General features: G+C 37.8%; 2 protein-coding genes, 1 long non-coding RNA gene and 1 pseudogene across 4 annotated transcripts; 1 reads left to right on the top strand and 3 right to left on the bottom strand.

Moving 5' to 3' along the window:
* Positions 1-105: 105 nt before the first annotated feature.
* LOC126589613 (uncharacterized) lies at positions 106-2,807 on the top strand. Of its 2 annotated transcripts, XM_050254963.1 has the most exons (4): positions 1,074-1,185; positions 1,220-2,163; positions 2,309-2,389; positions 2,545-2,807. In XM_050254963.1, exons 2-4 carry the CDS (start codon positions 1,384-1,386, stop codon positions 2,623-2,625), a joined length of 942 nt encoding a protein of 313 aa, XP_050110920.1. In that variant the 5' UTR covers positions 1,074-1,185; positions 1,220-1,383; the 3' UTR covers positions 2,626-2,807. The 2 variants fall into 2 exon arrangements, with proteins under 2 accessions (XP_050110919.1, XP_050110920.1); XM_050254962.1 differs by having other exon boundaries at positions 106-2,107; positions 2,545-2,588.
* A 7,678-nt stretch (positions 2,808-10,485) lies between these two features.
* On the bottom strand, positions 10,486-11,069 carry LOC126589313 (uncharacterized). The gene is made up of 2 exons (XR_007611792.1): positions 10,947-11,069; positions 10,486-10,778 (listed from the first exon to the last, which is right to left on the bottom strand). It is a non-coding gene; the product is annotated as an uncharacterized LOC126589313 (long non-coding RNA).
* A 3,402-nt stretch (positions 11,070-14,471) lies between these two features.
* On the bottom strand, positions 14,472-19,272 carry LOC126589309 (protein NRT1/ PTR FAMILY 2.6-like). The gene is made up of 4 exons (XM_050254578.1): positions 18,771-19,272; positions 18,412-18,629; positions 17,075-17,613; positions 14,472-15,376 (listed from the first exon to the last, which is right to left on the bottom strand). Exons 1-4 carry the CDS (start codon positions 18,865-18,867, stop codon positions 14,533-14,535), a joined length of 1,698 nt encoding a protein of 565 aa, XP_050110535.1. The 5' UTR covers positions 18,868-19,272; the 3' UTR covers positions 14,472-14,532.
* A 3,072-nt stretch (positions 19,273-22,344) lies between these two features.
* On the bottom strand, positions 22,345-25,747 carry LOC126589308 (putative pentatricopeptide repeat-containing protein At1g12700, mitochondrial; annotated as a pseudogene).
* Between the last annotated feature and the right edge of the window lie 670 nt (positions 25,748-26,417).

Below are 26,417 nucleotides of genomic sequence, written 5' to 3'. Positions count from 1 at the left end.
TTTATTTAACTTGCATGTCGTGTTCGTTAATGGGCCACGCTTGTGTAAATCCGTTAAGAAAATGGATCATGTCATTATCAACACGATGTGAATAAGAGAAATGCTACTCTTACTGTCTCTCAATACCAGCATTTGTATTTGCTTTCTAATAGAGATGAGGTTGTACAAATAGAATAGATGGTAAATGTAGCACTACGAATGATCCACATTTCCATCACACTTATGCCTACGTTAATCGTCATAGACTCGAAGTTGACCGCGAGGACTCTTTCGTCATTTCCTCTCAGTAGTCACGTGCTCGCACGGTCTATTTGTCCCCGTCCTCCCGTCCATCCTTTTTGCCGCTCGTCGATCCTTTGAAAAATTGAAGATCCACAAACGAGCAAACATTTTGCAGACTCCATTACTCTAGTCTGCACACCCATTCGATTCGATCACTTCACCCAACCGTAGCAACTGCCTCCGATCATTCGATCTTTCTAGAAACCGAGAGAGAGAGAGAGAGAGAGAGAGAGAGAGAGAGAGAGGGAGGGATGGAGTCTGACGTACTCCTCATCGAAATCGTAGGGGAAGACGATTCGCTGCTTCAATTGCCTCCAGACGACGCCGTTTCAAGCAGCAGCACCAACAAAATCTCCAAAGATGTTGCTTTTTTCTTCTGCTCGCCTCTCCAACCCCTTAGATCCAAGCCACTCGGTTCGGGTTTTCTCTTATACTTTCGTTGAATCTATGCTTCGTCTCTTGTACTTTGTTTTGGCCGTCTACGGTTTTTTTCCCCTTTCAAAATAAATAATGTGGATTCAATTTGACCTCTGATTTTCTCGGTATTGCGAAATTCGTCTGCGTATTGATCGATAGTAACAGATATGCACAAGGCAGGTCTGAAGGTTAAGTCTAGCTCAAATAGTTGTGAACTTGTGATATGACAGACAGTCAGCGGAAATTCGATAGAATTCCTCTTCATGAAGACCAAATATCTATGCGACAAGAAGAAGTATCATGTGTTGATCAGTGTAGCGGTAATTGTGTCAATAAACTGCATGGGAAACAAGTTGATCTGCCTAAACCTTTGACCTGTGAAGGAGATCAAATGGTACGGGAAAACAGTGGTCGTTTCACCAAGGAATGTCAAACTTCTGAAGAGATCCAGAGCTACAGTTGTAATTGATTGTGGAAAAGAAAAGCCTGGACCTCTAGACCTTCCAAATACCTGCTATACCGGAGAACGGGTTTTCGAGGAATGTAGATTGTGTATTGGATGGATTCAGTACTATACCTGAAGAATCCCAGCAGAAAATTACTCTTCGGTGTGTTGAATTAAAAGAAGCAGAGGGAACTGGTGTCAGCACAAGTGAATCAGAAGTTTCTAAAACCCTTTCTCTAATGCCACCTGCTATGTCAGATTACAGGTCCAATGAGGCAGAAATAGTGAAGTCCCAGGACAATTTTGCTTCAGTGTCGGAAGACAAAGCAATGGTTGAGAGTTACAACCTTGACTCAAGGAATGCCTCTCAGTTTAATTGCCAAGATTATTGTTTGGAGTTGGACAGTGTGGATGAAGTTCAAACCATAGGTGCAGGAACTGGAGATTTCACTTCCCTGCTAAACTTGAATCTGCTAGTTGAAGATACTTCAGGAGAGCCGATTAATTTGATGGGTGATAAAATCAATTTCAGTGGAGAGGAAATTAGTGTGATGAGTGCAAGTTGCTTAAATGCAGAAGATAGAATCTTGAATCAGAGTCCAGAGGTTCATGTGAGTTCATTTGAAGGTAGAGAATCTTTTGAAGAGTGCCTTACAGATAATATTAGGAACTGTGCAGATATGAGCTCAAAAGTGAGCGATTTGGGTGGAATCGGGCCACAAAGTCCCCATGGTAAGTATAAAAGATTGGATGAAGAAAGTAAACAAGTTGATGAAGGTAGCGACATGATCAAGGAACGAGCTCTTGGAGATCTGCGAGAACAAAGCTCAGTCTCAAACTACGCATGTTCAGCAGTTGTTAATAACGTATATGAAGAACTAGCTGGAAATCCTGAGCTTCATCGTCCAAATGTTGATGTCATACGAGGGTCGCAGGATATTAGCCCCGGGTCTTGTTTGAATGGTACCTTGCTTTCAAACAACACTTCCTGTAAGGATTTTGTGGAAACCGTTCACGAGGTTGTTTTTTATGACTATAATGCTCGTGGAAGCGAATCATTTTGACTCAACACTTGGATTATTTTCTAGTTCTCAGTTTTGATACAAGACACATTTTGTAGTCTTTAGCATGATAATAGTAATCTTATACCAAGTGTTTCTGCAGGAAATTTTGACAAAGAAAAGTGGTGCAGTACAAAATTCACCCCCCAGCAAATCTCAACCTCAACGGGGTCCATGGTCTCCGGTATGATTTTGCTTCCTAGACGATCCTCTATTCATTGTTTACAGATAGAGAGAGAAGCACCATTGTACTCTTTGCACCTTTTTCTTGATTGAATTTTATTCGTTGAATTACAAATGTTCCAATGAACTGATGTGCTTACACTGTATGAATTTCAGGTGAAGCGAAAGGCTAATCAAGTAATTGGACCGTTCGATTTTACAAAACATACCAACAGTGGCCTCCCTACTTCTCAATAACCTTGGAGAGTAAGAGGAGTCCATCCACCTAATCATTCCATGTCACACTAACTAAACACACCATTCTGTTTTTTTTCGATCCTCTCCTTTTGTTGTAGTCACTAGCTAACTATCTGTACAGACATTTTCCACATTATCTTGTTCCGAAAACATTCAAAATCTGGAAATTTTTTCATTTCTTACTTTATACGACTATGGTTTGCCTGCATTTTGTTGATATAATGTTAGCTGAACACAATCATTTTACTCCTATGTACATATTTATAAAGAATTTAACCCCAAAAAGTGTCATTGCAAATTAGATTTAAAGATAACAGTAAAGAATGAAGCAGATTTTAAGAACTTAGTTAAAAGTCGAGTTCACCTGGAATCACAAGATTACAATGATCATAGAATCACCAATATCTTGTTTTCATGTATGAAGAAACTTTTGAATCATATTGGGACAAGGAGTACGATTGTAACTGCATAACCTAATCAGCACCAGGACACCAGGACTCCCATTGTCGTTAATTCCACACAACTCGAATACATCTTCATTCTTCTTTATAACAAATACGAACTTAATTTTCTGATCAAGAGATTGAGAGAGTTCAAAACTATTACAATAATTTAGCGGATGAGAGAGTTTTGAACTCGGGACGTATGGGTGAAAACCAACATCCTATCCATTAAGATATTATACCACATGCGAAAATACAAACTTATAATTGAATAAGTAAACCTATCAAATAAGTAAACCAAACTCCAAAAGGACAATGGAACCTAAATAAAAAGAAGACACAAGCTAATTGAATTAGTCAACCAAATTCCTTAAGAACAAGGAAAATAAATCTTAATAAAATAACATAAAACAAAATAGTTAAGTAAATTAAATTTTTTCCTTTTTAATTTTCCAACATCCAGCCACGTACCGGCTAAAAACCCAAATCTGACACAATTAACGACTATTCTGTTGATTACGTACAGTGTTTCATGAAAAAATCTACAACAAAAATAAAATAAGATGAAAGGGAGAAAGGGAAGGCAGGCACAGAAGGATTATGATTAAAATCTTGATATTGTTTGGGAACCAAAATTGGGTTAACAATTTGGGGATTGTAACAGTATCCAAAAGACTGAGGAATACAAAAACCAAAATAAAAAGGAATGTGAATTACCTGTCGATATTTGGATAATAAGGGTATTGAAACCCTAATACAATAGTAAAAGTATAAACCCTTTTACGTGTGGAGATTTTTGTTGGGTAACAGATTAGAGTTTCCCTTTTCGGCAACTAATTAGAATTGTTATATAACAAGGTGTGTGGAGAGGGAAAACCTTGCTTATCACTGAAATATCAAAGAGAAAACCTTGCTTATCACTGAAACCCTAACCTGCAGCCCTTTCAAAAGCAAACGCTCCAAGAGCACTGGCACTTGCATCATCATGGACATATCATCTTACAGAGCCTTTGAAGAGCTAAAGCTATTCCATTCAATCGATCGCACAATCTACGTTCGACTGCTGGGTTTACGTTTTGATCCTAACCTATCTAAGCTTGTCCTAGCATTTTGGTATTTTCTGGACACAGAAACTCACTACAAGTTTATGGCGGGCACGTTAGATTTGCATGACCGGGACTTGTATGCTTTAGCGTGTGAGTCGATTATGTGCTTACAGTATCTGTATTCAAATTACGCTCCTCCGGGGTCGGAGGAAATTGGTAGCAAGTTCCGAACACTGTGTCTTCTTCTTCTTACAAAAAAAATTCCACTCGAGTTTGTGTTTGAGAACAAGGAGAAGGCCCGGGAAGAGATGAAGAAAGTTATGGACAATGTCTTCGATAGAGCTTTATGGGATATAATTATAGTCCCACCATATCCATATTTGGGTCATATACCCAGTGGTTTCCTGCAAACCAATATGTTGAATGGTCCAATAATACAACAATGGTTTCAGCATAATTATTCACTTAATCAGCAGGGTCATAATATTGTTGAGGCTCAACCTTTATTGCCTCCCCAAGAAGCAAACGATGATGTGCCAGATCAGTATCAACCTAGTGTTGACAACAATGATAGAACTTTATTCTTGACATTCTCAAAGGGCCATCCTGTTTCAAAGGAAGAACTCAAAAGCTATTTAAACTGGTAGTTCTCTCTAGTCTCTCTCTCTCTCTGTCTCTCTCTCTCTCTCTCTCTTTTTAATTATTGCAACTTATATTGAATGGTTACACATCTTATTGCACCGAGGTGCTTTGTGATAAAACCCAATACTTGTCAGCTTGTGCAGGTAGTTAATTGGGACAATATTAGTGTGATTACTAGAGGATTGTTGATCTAATTTGGCAAACTAAAAAATTTGCATCATCTTAACCGACCTTATCTTGTCGAGTATCTAATTTAAAGATGGAAACATATGATCAATTTTATATGACTAGGTATAAAAATTTAATATTGGTTTATTATTATCAGGTTCAACAATATCTGGATTAACTTTTTTTAACTCATCATATATATGCAGGAAATTTGGAGATTGTGTAGAGTCAATCTTTATGAAGAAGCCTGTTCATCCAAGTGAACAATCACTCTTTGCTCAAGTTGTTGCTAAGTCTGCGTCAGATGCTACCAGAATTCTTGATAAACCGGACCACGAGGGCAAAGTAAAATTCTCCGTTAATGGAAAAGATGTTAAAGCGAGGCGATCTAAGCCACGGACAGAACTAGTCACTAGACTCGAAGGGTTCTAGCAGCCAACCCTAACAAAACAACCGAGAACGGCCATAGACAAGATAAAGTGGCTGCACTCAAAAATTTTGTCCAGCACAAAAAGCAACTTTTTGAGAGAAAAAATAACTTTTTTGTTTTAGTCTGTTGTATATACCAGATGAAGTTTTTGGTTTTAGGCAAACAAAGGCATGTTGGTTGTATATGTCTTATTTTTGTTTTTCTTTTTGGCAACTAGTGTAAAATATCAAATTTATATGTTATGTCATGTCATCTTTTTTAAATATAACTTTATATTTACATTAAACGGTATAAGAATTAATTAATACAAAACATATTTTACATATTTTTCGTTCCCTCTGTTTCTCTACGTTTATGAATTTTTATTTTTGTTCATTATAAAAAAAAATTTATTTGATTATTTCCGCTGATGATTCTAACCAAAATAATTATTTTTTTGGGGAGGGGGAATTTACTCCTCAACTAAACAAACGACTAGCACTCTATATATGGGGAAGTGGAACTACAATTAAGCAATCAACTTGTTACTTGATCACGCCATGCCTATGATGGAGTGACTTATGCATCATGAAGAAAATCAAGGGTGGTGTGGGACTTGGAGCCCCAGATTTCAAATGACACAATTACTCTAAATTCTGCTGCAATCATCTCAAACACTTACTAACTTGAAGATAAAAGTGTGTTTTGTAGACACCTCCCATGACAAGCGAAGATGATCTATATCTTCTTTGGCATCCAAATTACTTGTTAGAGAGTTGTAGGACCTGAATTTTCCTCTCTAACATTGGGGCGTGTAGGGAGCTTTGGTTGCTTAGGATTTTTGTTTAGGTAGGAAATTTAAAATTAAAATATACCTTGTTTATTCTTTAATGAATTGGCTTGCCACGTCATCTACCCATATAAAATAGTTTATAATTGGGTCTAAACGCGATGGTCTCCTCATCGTTATTCATATTAGGCTTTTTAGCTAAAATGGTTATTGAGATTTGCATAACTTATCACTTTGGTTCTTGAGATTTGAAATCAATAGAAGTGGTCCCTGAGTTTGTTCACCATCAATCATTTTGGTCCCTCCATAGAAAATTATATTAAATAAGGACCAAAATGACAAAAATATCCTCAATTTAATAAACAATGGGCCAAATGATTTGACAAAAATTGAGGGTATTTTTGTCATTTGAGCCTTATTTAATGGAGATTTTTCATGGAAGGACCAAAATGATTGATGGTGGACATGGACTACTTCTATTAATTTCAAATCTCAGGGTTCAAGTGAGGAGTTATGCAAATCTGAGGGATCATTTTGGCTAAAAAACCTTCATTTTAATGTATTTTGGATGAGTTAAGATTTGGTCTCTGACTAGAAATTCGTGAATATTGATCTCTAAATTTGTCATAATGTAAATGACACACCCCGACCTAAATCGAGGTGTGCTGGCCGTCACGCGAGGATGATGTAACCATGTGCGCGGTGTGGAAGTGATAAGGATATAGAAATGTGAGTAAATAAAAACCAAGCTAACTAATTTACACTAGACAAATATATAGGTGCGAGTGACGAGATTTAAGTGTAATTACACATAACCAGAGCATAGGTAACCTAAGTGCAATCCAGCAGGACCAATACTAATTATACAATACCAGATGGATGGTCCGGCATTAATTACAGTTTGTCAGAACCGCCGTCAACTCCTCGCAAGCCACGAACAAGTACTCTTACCTAGAACTTGGAGGGGTGCAAAACAGAAAGTGTGAGTGGGCAAAAACGAAGCTTTTCAAATCATTTCACTTATCAAAAGTAATAACTCTTCACCGTAAAACCCGTATAATTTCCCAGAAAATAGAATACATATCTATATTGAAACCATACTTGGAATAGCCAAATCTACATGTATGCCATGCCAAATATTTCAATATAATGAAATAAGTAAACCAGGTGAAGTAAATCAATGAAAAGTAATATGTCAGCTGGATCCACCTATTGTGGACTGTACGACTGAACCTATAGCTCATCAAATACGCTTGCACACGAGTCGGAACCACCTAGAGTGATCTGTACGACAGGACTGTGTGTAAATAAATACGCTCAAGTGCTACAATCACGTGAAGACTGTGTGAATAATCACGGGTCACCTACGAGTCGAAACCACCTATAGTGGTTTGTATGATAGGACTGTGCACCTAACTTGGATCCAAGGTGAGCGTGCGGTGCGGGAGGTGAACATCATGTGAAGGACTTACGTTTATTCCTATTTATTTGTAAGTGAAAGGTCTTACGTTTATTCTCGTTAAAGGTGAATTTGAACTACATTATTGCTAGCTAATTGTGAGGCTAAGTCCACCATCTCTCTCTTATTCTAATAATATCGTATGTTCCAAAAAAAAAAAAGGTATAAAGGAAAATTGCAATTTTGAAGTTAACTTGGGATTTAATGATTTATTTAAACTACATCTCTCCACAAAATTATAAGAATTATAAAAATAGGGATAAATGAGTTCTACCACAATGGAGACCAAGGGGTGCTAGCTACAAAAGGTTTTTCTAATTGATATTCTCCTTGACACGAGGAGCCCATGGCGATTTTTGTTGAACTTTTCAATGTTTCTTTTAATTTTTACGAATCTTATAAGATTTTCTAAAATAAACTAATCTGATATAATATTGTACCATTTCTACATATGAGCTCGTTTTGAAAATCATCGTAAGATTGATCTCAACGGCACACAATTATTGCGCATAATAAGTAGCTCTATTGAGACTCAGCATTATATCAAAGTCAAACCATTCCTGGTGCTAAAAAATCGCATGATGATGATCAGGGAAGCTAAAATACCTTTGTGAGTCTTCATTTCTAGTCTAAGAACATTCAATTTACAATCTAAAAACAGATAAGTTAAGCTTAAAAATTAGTAATTTCTTGCTTGTTAGACCATCTCCAACAATGGGCTAAAAACCAAATTTCCCCATTTATTCCCCCCTAACACCACCCAACCCAAGCTCCCAAGCTAAAACATTGGGCTAAAAGCCAAATGGTAAAGTTGGGCCAAATACCCCCCTCCCCCCCAAAATCCCCCCCCCATGCGAGTGGACTCGCCGGCACTTGGGCCAGTCTCGGCTCGCCCACATAGCAACGCACCCCACGCGGTGGGCTTGCAAGGATTTCCCGACAGGGTGGGCCTCGCTGTCAGGCCATGTGTCGGCCACCCAATTAATCCCAACAACTATAATTCACATCCAAGGGCTGGGCTTTAAGGACTGTTGGTTGATCCAACGGTCCAGATTCAAATTTCATTTTTTTAGAATATGTTATTTTAAAATACATTGAATTCAACGGCTGAGATCGAATATAATCAAATCTAACGGTAAAAAAAAGATCTAACAGCCCAAATTTAAATCCAACGGTTAAAATAATTAAAAAAATTATTTAACTCAAAATTCACCCAAAAACTCTATAAATACCTATGTATTTGTTCAAATATTCATACAAATCTCAAATTTCTCCTACAATTCTTCCAATTTATCTTTCTACCATTTCTTTCCATTTCCAAATTGTTCAACATGGCTAGAGAGCATATTAGAGGTCGTAATTGGACCTATGAGGAAGATGTTGCTTTATGCTTGGCATGGGTTTCTGTTAGCAAAGATGGTGCAGTTGGCACAAATCAAAATAAGAAGGTTTTGTGGGATAAAATCATTGCAAAGTTTCAAGAAAACTACAATGGCGGCGGGCGGGACGGTGGTGGTGTTTATGATTGGTGGAAGATTATCAACAAAGCATGCACTTTATGGAAGAGAAGCTTGGAGAGAGCCGTGGTTGTCATGGCTAGTGGAAGGAGTGCCACAAAAATTGTGAGTTTTGTTCTTGATATTTTATTTGTTATGTACATAATATTATTTTGCAACTAATTTTTTTATGTATTTTTTGCATAGGGTGACAAAGCAATGGAAATTTACAAGACAAGAGTAAAACAAAAAAATCAAGTTTTTAAGTTGCAACATGCTTGGGACGTTCTCAAGGATTGTCCGAGGTGAGGAACAGATGCAGACCAACAATGGGGAAGATTATTTCAACGTGAAACCGAACAGACAAATGCCGGAGATGAAGGTGTCGATGAAATGACCCCATCTCCTTCTTTTGCAAGGCCCCAGGGAATAGATAAGCAAAAGGAAGCAAAGAGAAAAGGGAAGTCCCAAGATCCGATGAGTGGACACTTTGCTACCAGAATTGCAAAATTGAACGAAACCCATAACGCTCGCCAAGAAGAAACGGCCCGAATACGTTTGCAAATGAAGGAAATCTCGGATAGGGAGCAAGATATGTTTGAAATTAATTTGATGATGGAGGACCTCAGCAAATACACTCAAGAGAGGAAGAAGTTCTTACGTGGTAAGCAAAATGAAATTTTGCGAAAGTCTGCCTCAAGGAGTATGTTTCAAGATGATGAATCCTCTGAACCCTATATCCCAAGTCCTGTACGAAGTCCATCACCAAGTGAAGATGGTGGATATGATTATTAAGTTTATGTAGTGTATGAATTATGTGCTTTATTAATTAAGTTTATTAATTGTTGTTTGTATTAAGTTTATGTAGTGTATGAAATATGTGCTTTATTAATTAAGTTTATCAATTGTCGTTTGTATTAAGTTTATGTAGTTTTTTTTTTTGGTAAAATTAAGTTTATGTAGTTTATTGGAATTTAGTGATTTTCTATATTTATCGGAATTTAAATATTTTAAGATTAAAATGTTCATAAAATTAATTTACGATAGTTTACATATTTATTTAAAAAAAAATTAATTTAAGGAAAAAAATAGCTTAAGTTCATTCTTTAATAATCTCAGACTAAAATTTTAGGTCAGAAGGGTTGGAGTATAAAAGCTTTTTCTGGGCTAAAAGCTAAATTTTTCGAGCTAAAAAATTTGGCTTTTAGCCCAACGGTTGGAGATGGTCTTAGAGGAAGGCAGCTTGCTTACTAATTTCTTCCACTGAAGGGATGCGTGAGGCTTCTATAGGCTGGCGGGAAGGATCACACTTTCGTTTTCCCTGTTACTTGTAGGTAGTCCCAATCTAACTGAAAAATAAAATTCATCAAAAAAGAGTTCGATCAAAATTCAAGTGGAAACAAGACAAGTAGAGGATGAAGGTCCAATTAACGAACGAAGCTTGCTTAAAAAAAAAAAAACAATACCGAGCATAAGAATCATTTCATAACAAGTAATAACAAGAGTTCTGCACACCCATAAGAAGCTTGGGAACTGACATTCTTCCTATTATTTGGCAATCATCCCCGAAACTCCAAACTAGACCAATGATAGTTTTCAGATCTTTTACTTGCTGGAGTGTGCACAACCTCCATGGCCTTGCAATCGAGCCATCGGGCTTCAAGTCCCCTTCTGTTTCCAGGGCTGCACTGTTCAGAAATCTGCAACAAGAGAGTAAACAGAATTGCTTACCATCATTATTTCCTTAATTGTGCATGGCACTGTGTTTCCTACAAAAATAGTACCGTGTATCCATTCAAACTTAACAAAATAATGATTACAAATGGAAAATATTGGGGAAAAGCTTCCTCGCTTGTTGACTAATGTACAGTGAATAACGTAGCCGTTCCCTAGAAGCTGTTTCCAACATCCTAAAATGGCCAACTCGCCGAACAATAATCCCACCATCATTATTTCCCATCATAGATCATGCAGAAAAGCTATAGGTCTTGTCAGGTGAAGATTGAGATAGGGTTGACTTATGACACCCGTGAAACAGAGATGGAATTACCCTTAAGTACATAATTAGTTTTGATGCTTTAGTTCCAACATAATTAGTTTTGATGCTTTAGTTCCAAATGCTTAAGGGTAATTCCTCAGCAGTGGAATAAACCATGTTGATGCTCGTTGTGTGAGCAAAGTACATGATTAGTTTAGTGAAATGGAAAGAAAGATAAACAAATTAGTTGCTTAATTGTCCATTAGCATTGATAAGAACAGGATAAGAGTTTTAATGTAACGAGCTAAGCCACTTGTGAAAACAAGGACAAGATTCGAAGGATGAGTAGTGCCGGGGGCTCCATTATTAGTCTTTTTTTCTTTTAAGAATTTGCCTGTCTCGTCATCATGCTTCGTCGCCTTTTGCGTGGAAGGTGGATTGTCTGCCCTCCCATTTCCATACTCTCCCCATGCCCTCCTATTTGTGTGGTCACGGTTAAGCCATGTCAACATTTTATATTCCTATTACTTTTTGTTTTATTATTTCTATAAAAAATTAATATAAAATATTGACGTGGCTTAACCGTGACCACACATCACATGAGGGCATGGGGAGAGTATGAAAATGGGAGGGCAGACAATCCCCCTCCTTCTGCGTGACCTATAAACAATTTTTCATAAAAAAGTCAGTGTTTTAAGTTTTAACAACACGTTTTTCAGCCAACTATTGGGAAAATTCCCACTCCGCATGCGAGATTTATTGCTAGAGAATAGAGTCACACGTAAAAAATATAATATATTATTATACATTTTATATACAATGGTAGACATAGGGATTTGGGTGGTTCGAGACCACTCAGATAAGTGGTTATGATGACTTCTGAGGACTAGGGGTGGGCAAACGGGTCCTGGACCCGCAGGTCGGGGTGGATCCTTGCGGTTCGGGGTGGGTAATGGGTGGGTCCAAAAATTATACATACAAAATGGGCTGGGCAAGGCCGGTTCTTGATAAATAACGGGGGTGGCCGATTCTAAAAATTAGAGAAAATGGGCCCCCGGCCCGGACCGTTCCCTACCCCTTAATCTCTATCTTTTTTTTTTTTGTCAAAGATACCCTCTAAGTCTAAATCTCTATCATAGTCTCTCTCTTATTCTCAGGCTCACTTAACTCACCCCTCACCTCACCCTCTCTCTATCCTGACTCCGACTCTCCTCCCTCGATCTCTCCTCCTTGAATCTCCTTTCTTCTTTCGTCTCAGACCTTAATCTCTAGCCCAGGCTCCTATCTCAGACCTCAATCTCTCGAGCCCAGGCTCTCAAATCATGGCATGCGTGGAAGCCGTCCAGCTACATATGCATTTCTACAAATCATGGCATGCGCCGATCGACCACTCCTTCTCCGACATGCTACATATGCACTTTTACAAGACCTGTGGTGGTAAACTCCGTCTTCGAGTTGCACATGTTGCTGGCCTGACTCGACCCTGTTTGAATCGACTATGTCAGAGGTTTATTTGGGGAAACAAATTTGCAACGTGGTGGCATGCGAAAGGTTGGACTGGGTGAAGAGGCACGATCACCATTGCAACATCCTCTCCTAACTCTCCATCGTGGCATCCCTAGGTATTTTATGAATTAGGGTTTCTGATTTACAAAATTAGGGTTTCTAGAATTTAGGGTTTTTATTTATGTGGGTTTTCTGATTTAGAAATTTTGTGGGTTTCTGTTTGTTTTGTTTCATCAATTGATGTTATTTGTGAGATTGATTTGATGTAGTTTTGTGTGTAAGAGTAATGGGTTTTGTTAGAAACTAAGGATCTAGGATTTCAAGGTTTACTTATTTCGGGACATGCATGGAAGAATCGTTAACATGTGCGGAGTATATACATTGATTTGTTTTTCTATGTTCTGAGTAGTGCAAATGAGTGTCTAAACTGGTTTTGCTTTTGCTTCTGCATCGACGTTGTTCCAAAACTGGAAAAAAAGGGTAATTGGACCCATGGGCCGGTCCCGAACAAGCCCGTTTCAAACGGGTTGGGTTAGTTCCGGTTTCCAAACCCAAAATCCTTCTACCCGGCCCGTTACATTTTAAAACGGGTAGGGCCAGGTTCCTCCAAAATTAGGCCCGGCCCGGCCCGTGTCCACCCCTACTGAGGACCACCCAAGTTTGAGCATATGGTGGTGGAGAATAGTGTAGTGGCTGATCGGCGGCTGCATGTTCTGCATAGTTTTTGTTGTATGAATAAGTTAGATTGATTATTACATAATATTTGCAATACAGATTCACAAATGCTGTCATATTCATTTATCATTTCTAAATATAATAAGATAACGCTATTCTATATTAAAGTTTTGGGTAAATTACGTTTAACCATCCCAACTTTGGGTCGCATAACAATCTCGTACCTCATCTTTAAAACAATGCAATCATGTCATACATCAACTTACCAATTCGTTGCAATCTCAAACCTCCATCAATTTTTTTTTCTCAATTTTTTTGTTAAATGTTGACGTTGCAGGTGCAGAACCACTCTCTTGCCCAAGTGGATTGAAAATTAACTAAATATTAATAAATTAAGATTTTTTTTTTTCTAAAAAAATTAATAAGGAAAAATATACTCTTTCTTGCACGAGGGAGATCTCATCAATGGCTACCATTGTTGCGCCATTCGAAAACTCCAAACCAGCGAACCCAAGGCCACAACTCTCGGTCCGTCTTTCTCTGGATCCGGTCACGGCCTCCAACCCGCCTCTTCGAATTGACTGGAGCTTCAACGTTGCTGGTCCCACCCCTCTTGCTTTGATACCATGAAGAAAGTTAGGTTCCACTATAAAACTAATTGGTAATATGAAGAGTAGTTCAACTTATTTATAACCTCATGCAAAGTTTCTCTTCCCATTAACGTGACATTCATTCTCAACAATTCATTTCAAAAATAACAATTACTTTCTAAGAACTCAAAATAATTTTCTTTCTCTATTTTCGAACACCAGTTGTGTCTACTTGAACGAATCAGCAGTTGATTCAGTACCCAATGATCCTACTGTTCCGAAATCGGACTTAAGCAAAGTATTGTTGACAGTTGCATCATATTATCAGTGTATAATTGGTGGTGGTGGAGAGAAGTCGTGAAACTAATAATGGGCCACGTTTCAAGAAAATATAGTAAGTTATGTTTAATCAGAGCAAGACAATGTAACTCACAAAGTTCAATCTGATTAAAGATATACAACGTAATCATATATAAGTGCAAATGTTTAATAACCAGAACTATACATAGTTAGACGACTGAGAATTGTAGTTCAAGTTATTACATATTGTTCAGAGAAAATAAGATTATTGGTCCTTTTCCACATTCTAACCTATACATAGATATATAAAAGGTGGTTACTTGTGGAAGGTGGGGACTCGGAAATTACTAATTAGTAACCCAGATATGGCTTTTAGTTTTATTATCCCAATAACAACATCACTTATCAGTTATCACCTTCAGGGCCAGGATTTTCATTTGCACCCTTTACATTTTGATACTTGTACAACTTAGCACACACTAAATAGTAACCAAAATTTAGCACCCCCACCACAACTAGCATCCAATACACATTATCCAGCTTCCCACTGTTTATATTGTCCGGCAACCATCTTGTCACCTTTCGAACTAAATCAATCACACCTGTTCCCAAATAAAACGATATCCCAACGATCAAAGCGATCATTGCGGTAGATGTGCTTCGGAGTGACACTGGAAATTCTTGATAGTACAATGCTACTTGTCCTGGAAAATGAAATGCTTCTCCAATGCCTACCAAAACCAACTGTGGGAAAAGCCACAAGGCTAACATGGGGACAATAGCCCCAGGTTGGTCTTGGAGGTGGTGGGATTTAACTGCCGTGAGCCTTCTTGACTCCACCAATGCCGAAACAGCCATGCTGAGCACGTTTAACACGTGGCCTAATCCTATACGCTGGAGAGACGTCGGAAACCTACCGGTCATCTTCTGCCACGCCGGACATAAGAACCTATCAATAAGGGTGAGAGAGATGGCAGTGGAGATTAGGACAATGACTAAAATAGAACCAGCTGGTATTTTAAAGTGAGGTCCTATGTGACGGTCCATGGTAAGAGCCTGCAAGATGGTCAAGCTGGAGTGGACGGCTATTGGGGTACCTAAGAATATACTTGATGACCATAATGGCAAAATTCTCATAAGGGTCTTGAAATCCTCTACTTGTTGCACTGTGCATAGTCTCCATGGTTTTGCAATTGAGCCGTCTGATTTAATGTCTCCTTCAGTTTTCTGTGCTGCACGGTTGAGGAACCTGCACATAAAAAAGAGGCCATCAATCTATTTTGCTAGTCCAAAAATTGTTACCAAACGGACCTTCACTTTTATAGTACAATATAAATTGCAACTGACATAAAAAAAAAGGGCAGAAAAGATAAATAGAGACTTTGTGGATTATTTCAGGTAAAGCTTTCGGGCATTTTTGTCTCTCAATAGTAATTTTGTGCTTTTGCCTTAGATGATCGTATACTACTGAGTGCACTGCTCACCCAAGTTTAGCAGACTACTTATTTCAGAGGGATTTTTGTACACAAATTTTAACTTCTCACATACATTTCTTTATTTTAAGTCATTAGATTAAATAAATTGTATAATAATAACGAACATAATTAAATAAAAGTACAGAAGCTAACAAATGCATATTCATCATTTTCCTAGTTACATATCCATGTTGCCACTGTGTATATCAGATCAAAATGCACGACCTTTCTAGTGTTGCTGTTAGTCACATCATTCAAAAGAAGGAAAAAAGAAACCGTGCTCCCTGAACGGCTCTAGCATATCTAGTGTTGTTGTGCGGTTTCTTCATATGCAATTAATAAAGGAACAGGTAAAGGAAAGAATTTTCAATAGCTATATATTGTCTATATGAAGAGAATATTGGGCAATACATTTTCTTCCACTAAGAAATGTACGACACCATCGAAAATTCTGAAGTACATAAATGTATAACATACCTTGCTGGCTAGTTGTACGCTTGAAATCCAAGGAATTTAGTGGTTGGATTTGAGCCACTTAAAATAGAATATGTACTTTATATTGATGTAGCACATATATTGGGTTGTTTGAGATGTAATAAAATTAAAAGAAGGAAGCTATGTTCAATGGTGGAAAGTGATTGGGTTGTCTTTTCAAAATTTTCCGTAGAAAAGTGGATTCTTTTAGATAAAATATTATGATTTGTGGAGTCTGTTGAAGTGTGTAATTCTGTAAACTTTAGTCTTCAAATTGCTATGTGGATCAACAAACTTGTATTTAAAAAGTCATGTTTATAAAAACTCTTGGAGATGCTCAACAAATAAAAAAATAAATGGATTATACAAAATTACAAGACCCCAAAAAGTAGTTTAAAGGGTCAAAGAATTAGTCATAATAGGTTTTTTAGCCAAAATAATCATTGAGATTTACATAACATATAACTTTGATATCTGAGATTGAAAATCATTAGAAATTGTCCATGAGATTGTCCACCATCCATTATTTTGGTCATTCTATTAAAAAACTACATTAAGTGGTCCCTGAGCTTTTTAACGGAAAGACCAAAATGATGGATGATGGACAATCTCAGGAACCAAAGTTATGTGTTATGCAAATGTCAATTACCATTTTGGCTACAAATACCCTCAACTTAACAGAGTTTTTTAACGGAATGACCAAAATAATGGATGGTGGACAATTTCAAAGACCACTTTTATTGATTTTTAATCTTAGGGACCAAAGTTATGTGTTATGCAAATCTCATAGACTATTTTGACTAAAATGCCGTCATAATATATATGCATATACACACACGAACCTAGTACTCCCCTCTCGTGCAATTCAATTAGCATACAGAGAGGCAGAAAAATACGAGTTGTAACGCCTATCTCTCAAGAATCCAAGTTTAAACTCTAGTGAATGAATAAAATTAATGTCAATCTAACATCAATAAAGTGTAAAGTAATGCTTGTACCTGAAGCTTTTGCTAGGTGTTGCATGGACCATGTCTGTCACTCGCCCATAGTAATAATCCTTGCTTTCATCAGAAGAGTGCTGAAGATTCCTCTTCCAAGTTGAAGCAACAACAACACGAGCCAAACCCACAAATGGACTCCCTTGTGGCTTGTCGAAACGATAGAAATGGGTTCCACATAAAAAAATGACCAATCCAAGTATGTTGGCAATGACACAAAGGCCAAACCCTAATTTCCAACTCACGTTGTCCTCAACGTAGACAATCACTGTAATACTTACAACAGAAGCAGCGTAGAGAATGAAGAAGTACCAGTTGAAGAAACTTGCTTGGGTTTTAGGGTTTTTGAATTGATTTGCTCCCATCGTTGCCATGGTATAGCGTGTGCCTCCCAAGCCAATAGTTGCTAGAGCTATGGATGTGTACAATATTGCATACTGTATTGTTGAGGTGGGTTTGCATAACTCTGATCCGTCGTTCATGCAAGTTTGAGGCTTCAACGAATTAAACGTCGCGGTTAACGCTAAAAGAACTATGCCCTGCAAGGTAAACAAGCAATGAGATCACATACATGGTGTTTAATTTAATTTAACTAGGTATCCATAACCATGTTACCAATGAAATAGTAGGAAACTAAGGAGTAATGGTTTCTTTGTTAAGAAGACTTTCTCATAAGTGGGACTCTCTATGGACTTTCTGTCATCTCATGTTTTTTGCACAATGTTTTATAATGTTGGTACGGGAATTAACATTGTGAGGTGGTAGAAAGTCCATGAAGAATCCCATTTTGAGAGAGTCTCCTTAGTATTTCTCCTGTATCTTTTTTGTTGGTCTCAAAAGAGGAATGCAGAAAGTTCATGAAGAGTCTCACTTTAAAAGAATCTCCTTAGCATTTTTCCTCTACATTTTTATTGATCTCAAAAGAGCAATGCCTAGGGACGCCTCTTTATGACCACATGATTAATTTAGTTAGAAATTATGATTCCTAACTTAATTATATTATCAAGAAAGAGTACCTAATACCTATATATCTATATCTTACAAAATTAAGATCCACTAGTCATTAACTTTAACAACATGGATATTAAAACTTTCGTCCATAAGCATAAAAAAAATAAAAAATAAAAAAACCAAAAGTTCCTCTTTGCAGTATTGATCACTTCTAACTTGACGACCTTCTTTTTGCCCTTTTACCTTATATATATATAAAGGTGGATCCCATATGAAGCATACGGTGCAAATGCAATCAAGTGCGCATGCACGTATCAAGTATATCATCAAACATGCGTCTTACATAAGTTAAACAGCAATAGAAGTAGAATTTTTTTTATAATTACCAGCAAGGAAATGCAGGAAGAAATGGAGATAACCGAGAACGGGCCTAAGAAAGAGTCAGCTATGATTGCTCCGATGACCGGGAAAAAACTGCTTGAACCGGCAACGATGTTTGAAATCTGAGCAGCATCAATGCTCTTCACATTGAATTCTTGAATCAGATACACAATCAAATTTGACAGCCATCCCCCAGCTGCAAGTGTCAACCCTGCTAAAGCGCCTGCACACTCAACATGTATAGCAACAAATATTATTAGGGAAATCTTCTCTTGCTAGCAAGTCGATAATATAAGATTACAACTTAGTTCACGCTCGCATGTGTGTGTAAGTCTAAGAGAGAGCAAGGGAGAGAGAGAGAGACCAGTGATGAAAGGGAAGGTGATCCAACCACCGCGTCTTCTACCGGAATCTGATGACGTATGAGCTTCGTGATCATCGTGGGAGAGGGAGCCATCCATGTTGGAAGTTGGTCAACTGATATTGAAGCTCAAGCTTGCTGGTGCTGGTGTACCGGTCTATTGTTTAATACTTGTAGCGAGGCTTGTGGTAGTGTGATATTCAACAAGAAATGTGAACCCACTGCGTCAAATATATAGTTGTGGAAATCCTAATTAAGAAACTAATTATTTATTCATAGGGAAGAAGAGGCTTAAAAACAGACTAATGAACACAAAACCCGAAGTCATAGTGGTGTGGTAGTCGGACGGGAAGGAAGAGATGGGTAGGGGAGTGACGTTCCAGATTTTTTTGCTTTTTTTTTTTTTTTTAAAGTTTTAAAATCAATTGTTCCTAACCTTCTCTAAAATAAATTGGAATTTTTTATCCACGTGGCAAATATATTGTGAAACCTATTTTTGCTATGTTAGCATTTAACATTTAACTTAAGACTTTTTAACGGAGGTATGATATTAAAATGAAATAATAAGTAATGTATGAGTTTGAAACATTTTAAAGATATTGAATGAGATTGAAATTATACTTATATCTGAATGTGTAAAATGTAATTTACCAAATATTTTTGTTGAAGGATGATGTGGTAGGTGCATGACCCAGCATGACCCACTCTCTTGTCCAAGTGGATTGAAAATGGGACAAGGATTGTTTGCCCTGGTGCCTAGGGGTGGGCACTTAGAACCGAAAACCGAAACCGAAACACGAACCAAATCGAACCGCACCAAACGGTTTGGTTTTGCGGTTTTGAAATGGTTTCGGTTTTGAAACCAAACCGCAACATAGAAAACGATTTGGTTTCGGTTTTGGCTTTTGAAAACCGCATCGAAACCGAATTTTAAAATATTTGGACTTGACTCATTGGGTCAACTATATTGTCTCTGATGTTGGAAAGTGCCACGGTAGATTGGTTGATATATAGCTGTCGCATTCATCAAATATTACTGGCCGACCCAAGGCTGCCGTTGTTGCGCCACTCGAAAACTCCAAACCGGCGAACCCAAGGCTGCATCTCTCGGCCCCTCTTTCTCCGGATCCGGTCACGGCCTCCAACCCGCTCCCAATCGACTGGAGCTTCAACGTCGCTGGTCCCACCCCAGGCATAGTCTCCACCGCCAGCAGCGTTGATTTGTGAACTGAAGATAGAAATGACGCCATTTTGAGGCATCGTCTTCCTCGATTACTCTGCCTCCCTCAGTCGCACTTGAAGCGCTCATTGTTTTCTGGCGAGATCGATGACTTGCAGTCATCCTGCACAATCCGTCGCCCTCATCGTCGCAGTCGGAGCAAACCCACATGTGGGTGTTGTGGTTGGGGTCGCCATCAATAATGTAGAAATTTGAAGAGTTGGGGATTTTAGGTTGTTGGGGTTTCTGATTTTTTGGTAAAGCTGTGAAATTGGTGTTGCTTTTGCTTTGTTTGATGGATTAAGATAAGGAAAGTAAGGATTTTTATTTTTGTTGCTTCAATATGCATGTCTGAGCTGATAGTTTATGATTGGTGGGTGGTTTTTGCACTGTGAACGCAAACCATGGCATCCCCGTGACGACGTCGAGCCCAGTCTCCGTCGAGCAGTTTTTTAATTTTTTTCAATTTTTTTTTTCTTTCAACTTGGTCTCAATTCCACGTGTCAATCAATGGAAGGATCTACGTGTTTAATTAAAGCCAATGTGGAGTTCCAGTGGGGGGATTATGTGGGTCAATGCGTATACTACATCAGTATTCAACAGAAAAATTAACATCAAAGTTGACTTAATGCACCTAAATGAAAATTTCGTAGGCAAGAGTCTTGAAATTCAAGAGATTAAGAATATGTATAATTTTTGCGTATGAAAGTAAATATTGTACGTTGCATGGAGAACTTCCAACCTAGCAGCTCAATTGTGATCCGATGGCCGGTCTAGCCTAAAAGCCTCAAGTTAATAGATTTGTTAGATTAGGGAGCAAACGAAGTTTGAATTTACATCGTGGTGCAAGAGCAACATTCTTTTCCACCACTGTAGTAGAAGGTCACTTACTCTTGTGCGCTACTTTGATGCGCTATTCTCTAAAGACAAGTTTGATCAAATTGGACAACTGAGATTAAAACAAGGTTTACAGTGGTTTTATGTAGAAACAGTTAATAAAACCAATTGGCCATTGCAAGGTTTCTCATTTCACCAAGATGTGACTTTTTTACCTTCACATCTTCACACGTCTCTCACATGTGGCAAATTTTCAAGCCAAACATGTAGATAACAAGAATTGTGTGACGTGAAGCATGTGTGACCGTTGAGCTTTACACGTGAACCAACATGCTCTGATTCCATAAGAAAGTTGAAGTTCCATCATAAAACTAGTTAGCAATATGTGGAGTAGCCCAACCAGACAACACCACGCCGCTTAGATTAGTCGAGCCTGATCCTACTGGTACGGTGTGTTAAATTAAGTTCATAAATTAAGTTCATCTAACATTACCCTATTTATAATTCAATCATCACATTTCATATCATTTAGTTTACAAATTTTAGTCTACATAGCATTATCCATGTAAATAATCAAATTCTCGATATGGAGTGGTTTTTTATACGCACTTATATTCATTATTAAAACCCTAAAATTAAGTATAAAGGAAAATTACGATTTTAAAATTAAATTGGGATTTAATGATTGACGAACCTGAAATTGATTTTCAGGAACTACCAATATTCTACCAAAAAGTACGGAGGCAAGCAACAATATTTGTTGCAAAAGAATTATTTTGTCGGAATGTTATTGTTAATTGATAGTCAACAACTCTCACCTCGCCTAATTATTGTAATCTATGATTAATTAAATCAATTTTAACATCAATAAATATATCTCATGTCCAAATCGTGACGGTCACTACTCTAACACAGCAACAATTACAATCAATCTGCAATTAACAAATAACTTCACCAGAAAATACCAGAAACTAGAGAAAAAAATTAACAAACCCTAAAATTAAGCATAAAGGAGCTGTTTAGTGATACGGTCAAATGATATTCCTATTTACTTGTAAATGAGAAGTCTTACGTTCAATTCTCGCCAAAAGCAAATTTAAACTATAATATTGCTAGCCCATTGTAAGTCCACATTCTCTCTCTTATTCTAATAATATTGTATGTTAAAAAAAAAAAAAAAAAAAATTAAGTATGAAGGAAAATTACAATTTTGAAGGTAACTTGGGATTTAATGATTAATTTAAACTACATCTCTCCACAAAATTATAAGAATTACAAAAATATGGATAAATGAGTTCTACCACAATGAAGACCAAGGGGTGATGCACAAAGTTTTTCTAATTGATTTTCTCCCTGACACGAGGAGCCCGTGGCGATTTTTGTTGAACTTTTCAATGTTTATTTTATTTTATACGAATCTTATAAGATTTTCTAAAATAATTTAATGATGTGGTTAATCTTATAAGATTTTATAAAATAAACTAATCTTATATAATATTGTACCATTTCTACACAAGCTCGTTTGGAAAATCATCGTAAGATTGATCCCAACGGCACAACATTATTGCGCTATGTTGAGATTCGACATTTTATCAAAGTCAAACCATTTCTGGTGCTGAAATATCGCATGATGGTGATCAGGGAAGCTGAAATGCCTTTGTGAGTCTTCATTTCTAATCTAACAACATTCGATTTACAATCTAAAAACAGATAAGTTGAGCTTAAAAATTAGTAATTTCTTGCTTGTTAGAGGGAGGCAGCTTGCTTACTAATTTCTTGCACTCAAGGGATGCGTGCGGCTTCTATCGGCTGGCGCGAAGAATCGCACTTTCATTTTCCCTGTTACTGGTAGGTAGTCCCAATCTAACTGAAAAATAGAATTCATCATAAAAGAGTTGGATCAAACTTCGAGTGGAAGCAAGACAAGTAGAGGATGAAGGTCCAATTAACGAACGAAGCTTGCTTAAAAAAAAAACAATACCGAGCATAAGAATCATTTCATAACAAGTAATAACAAGAGTTCTGCACACCCATCAGAAGCTTGGGAACTGACTTTCTTCCTATTATTTGGCAATCATCCCAGAAACTCCAAACTAGACCAATCAAAGACCCGCTGAAGTGGAAAGCGATGGCAACAAACACTGCAGTTACCTCAGTCCAGTGGAACAATGAATCCTCAGCAGTGGAATACATGCAGCATGTCACATAGACCAAAGGTACTTAAGGGTAATTCCTTCTCTTTTTCGAAAAAAAAAAGAAAGAAGAGGTATGCATTTGGAACTAAAGCACCCCGTCAGACATCGAGAAAATTAAAGGGCTTACTTACAAACAGCTTTTAAGGAAGGCGGAAAGGTAAATCAATTTGAGGATTCATTGCATGACCTTTGTCTCCATAAGAAGCAATGCATCTGCGCATCACTCTTAAATTAGACAAGAAAAATGTGCTGTTTTGTACCATGAGCTAAATCTTATCTAAAACGCAAAATTATAACTTCTGCAACCAATGCATTGTTCTATTCCTCAACATTCTACTGATGTGTGCAATGGTTACGGATTGTTGAACAGATTTCTTATGAGATGCAATGACATAAAGGTAGTGACAATCCAGTTTCCATACGACAAGAAATAGGTAAGGGAAATACACATATGGTTACTGGCAAGAAAATATGGACATTTTTATCAAGTCAAAGGGGCACCTGAAGCTATTTCTAGGTGTTGCAGGCACCATCTTTGCCGCTCCATTGTGGTAGTAGTATTCCTTTTCTCATAAACAACCGTCCCTACACCAGCACCACCGTCACCCTCAACTATTCACAACTGGACAACAACAACCACCCTTAAAATACACACATTTCACATGATAGATTAATTTATGTCACATAGAATACCTTCATGGTTGTCAACAGTGCAGCAGCTTCAAAGTTCAATGTCCCCGATGTAAATTAACTTCACTATGGTTTTATCAATGGCGACAAAGCGGGGTCTACCTCTTCTGCAGACAGTAATTCAACTATCAATTCCATAGTTGATGCATCTGCAGAGAAATCCCTATCCACCATTTCTTGAATAAGTACCATTGCCCTTGACATCTCATTGTTATAGAAAAACCCTCGAATGATGGTGTTATAAGTGCAATTATTTGGAGGGCAGCATTTCTCTTCCATTTCTCTCATAAACTTTTCTGCTTCGCTAATTAGACCTCCTTTACAAAGTCCACCTATCATTATGTTATACACCCTAACATCAAGCTGAAATCCTTTTGATGATAAACCACAAAAGAGTTTTCTGGCATCTTCAATTTTTCCAGCTATGCACATTCCTTCAATGAGAATACTGTAACTCACAATGGTCAGATCCAACTTCTTATGTTTCATCTCTCGTAACAATTCCATTGCCTTGGGAAATTGTTGGTTTTTACATAGGCCATCCAGTAAAACATTAAAAGTTTGAACATCTGGAAGTTGGCCACAGCCTTGCATTTGAGAAAGCAAGTTTTGTGCATCATGTATTCTCCCTACCTTGCAAAAACCGTCCATAAGGTGTTATAGGTAACAGTATTGGGAACCACTCCCCTTTGAGACATTTCCATAAATAGCATCCGAGCCTCATCTATCCTTTTATGATTAGAATAGCCGTTTATCAATATGTTGTAACTACGAGCATTAACCATGGATCCCTTGCTAAGCATCAGATCAAAGACTTCTTTTGCCTCGTCCATTTCTCCTCTCAAGCAATAACCACCCATAAGCGTATTGTAAGTAACCGTATTAGGTTCAATACATCTTTCAATCATCATTTTGACAATGTTTTTTGCTTCGCTGGCCAAGCCCTCCTTAGAGAGGGTGTCTACCAAGACATTGAAGGTGTACACATTGGGAAAGATATCTTTACTCACCATGTCATTCAACAATCTCCTAGCTTGTTTCCACTCCCCTACTTTGCAAACTCCATGAAGTAAAGACGTATAGGTCATGACATCTGGGGCAATACCCTTGCTCGTCATTTCTGCAAAGAGGTTCACTGCATCAACAGCTAGAGTATCCTTGCAAAAACTGTCGATGATAGTGCTATAGACAACTATGTCAGGCTTGCAAGCTCCTTCGTCCATCTTCCTAAGCAATTGGATAGCTGCACCATTGTTACCTTTCCTGCACAGGCCCTTTATCAATGTGCCGAAAGTAACCACGTCGGGATTACAATTACCAATCTCCATCATTTTGGTGAAAGTCGTACTGCCTCGGCCTCTCTATTATGAAGAAGAAAACCGTTGATTACAGTGTTGAAGGTCGCCACATTTGGCTCAAAACCAAGTTTGAAGAACTTTCCAAGGACGGATAAACCAAACTCCATTTGGTTGAGACGACATAAGCAGTTAATAATAATAGTTAGACTATAAACATCAGGACGGATTCCGGACATGCTCATTCGATCATGTAACGCGACGACTGCGGAGCAATGTTTCAGTTTTGCAACTTGACCCATGATTTGATTGAAGCGGACGACGGAAGGCAGAGGACGCCTTTGAAGCATTTCGTCGAACATATTGAATGCATCCTCAAGATTAGTGACTTTTACAATTCTGGTGTTTGTAGATTTGGTTGGTTGAGAAGGTCGAGAGTGAAACAAAGCTAAGTAATTGTCAACGAAACTAACAACGGAAGATTGAAGACACGGCGGCATACCTCCCACAAGTCTGCTGCTGCTGCTGCCGCCGCCGCCATAATAAGAAGAAGAAGAAGCAACAGCAGTCCGCATTATCTTCATCATCTCAGTGAGTCACAGAGTCACAGCCAACGTTCAACGATAGCGATGATATTTGTGATGGTCCGATGGAACTGTAAAGCAAGCTACACATATATCAGAGAAGAAGAAGATTGATAGAGAGAGAGAGACTACTTGGAGAGCATGATATATCTAAATTGTATAGAATGTATTTCATCATCATTAACTGTTTCATTACAAGGGTTATTTATACTGTCTAAGATAGCTTCCTAACTAAGCTATCTTTTAACAACCTTATAACTACAAGACTAATCTATTGAAATTTGGCAACATCTTAGCCACTCACTTAATACTCCTAACATCCCCCCTTAAGCTCATGGGCAGAGAAACTGAGCCGGAGATTGTTGCAATGTTGCTGAAACAAAGGTGCAGACAACCCCTTGGTTAAAATATCTGTGAATTGCTCACCAGAAGAGACAAAATGAATCTGCAGAAGTTGTTTGGCAACCCTTTCTCTCACAAAATGTATGTCAATCTCTATATGTTTTGTCTGTTGATGTTGAACAAGATTCAATGTTAAGGCTATAGCTGAAAGATTGTCACAGTACAAAGTTCGCTTATCAGATACTGAAACCTGTAGAAAGGTCAATAACTGTTTAACCCAATCAATCTCAGCTACAGTAGAAGATAATGCCCTATACTCGGCCTCTGTGGATGACCGAGAGACTGTTTGTTGTTTCTTGGAGGACCGTGATATCAGATTCGATCCTAGAAAAACAACTAAACCAGTTGTGGATCGCCTATCATTAGGATCCCCTGCCCAATCTGCATCACTAAAAGCTGTAAGATCCAAGTCTCCCTTAACATATTGA

The sequence above is a fragment of the Malus sylvestris genome, chromosome 11, assembly GCF_916048215.2.
Source record: "Malus sylvestris chromosome 11, drMalSylv7.2, whole genome shotgun sequence".
Taxonomy (NCBI): domain Eukaryota; kingdom Viridiplantae; phylum Streptophyta; class Magnoliopsida; order Rosales; family Rosaceae; genus Malus; species Malus sylvestris.
Note: the sequence above shows the minus strand (reverse complement) of the source record. Positions and strands in the feature narration are given on the sequence as shown.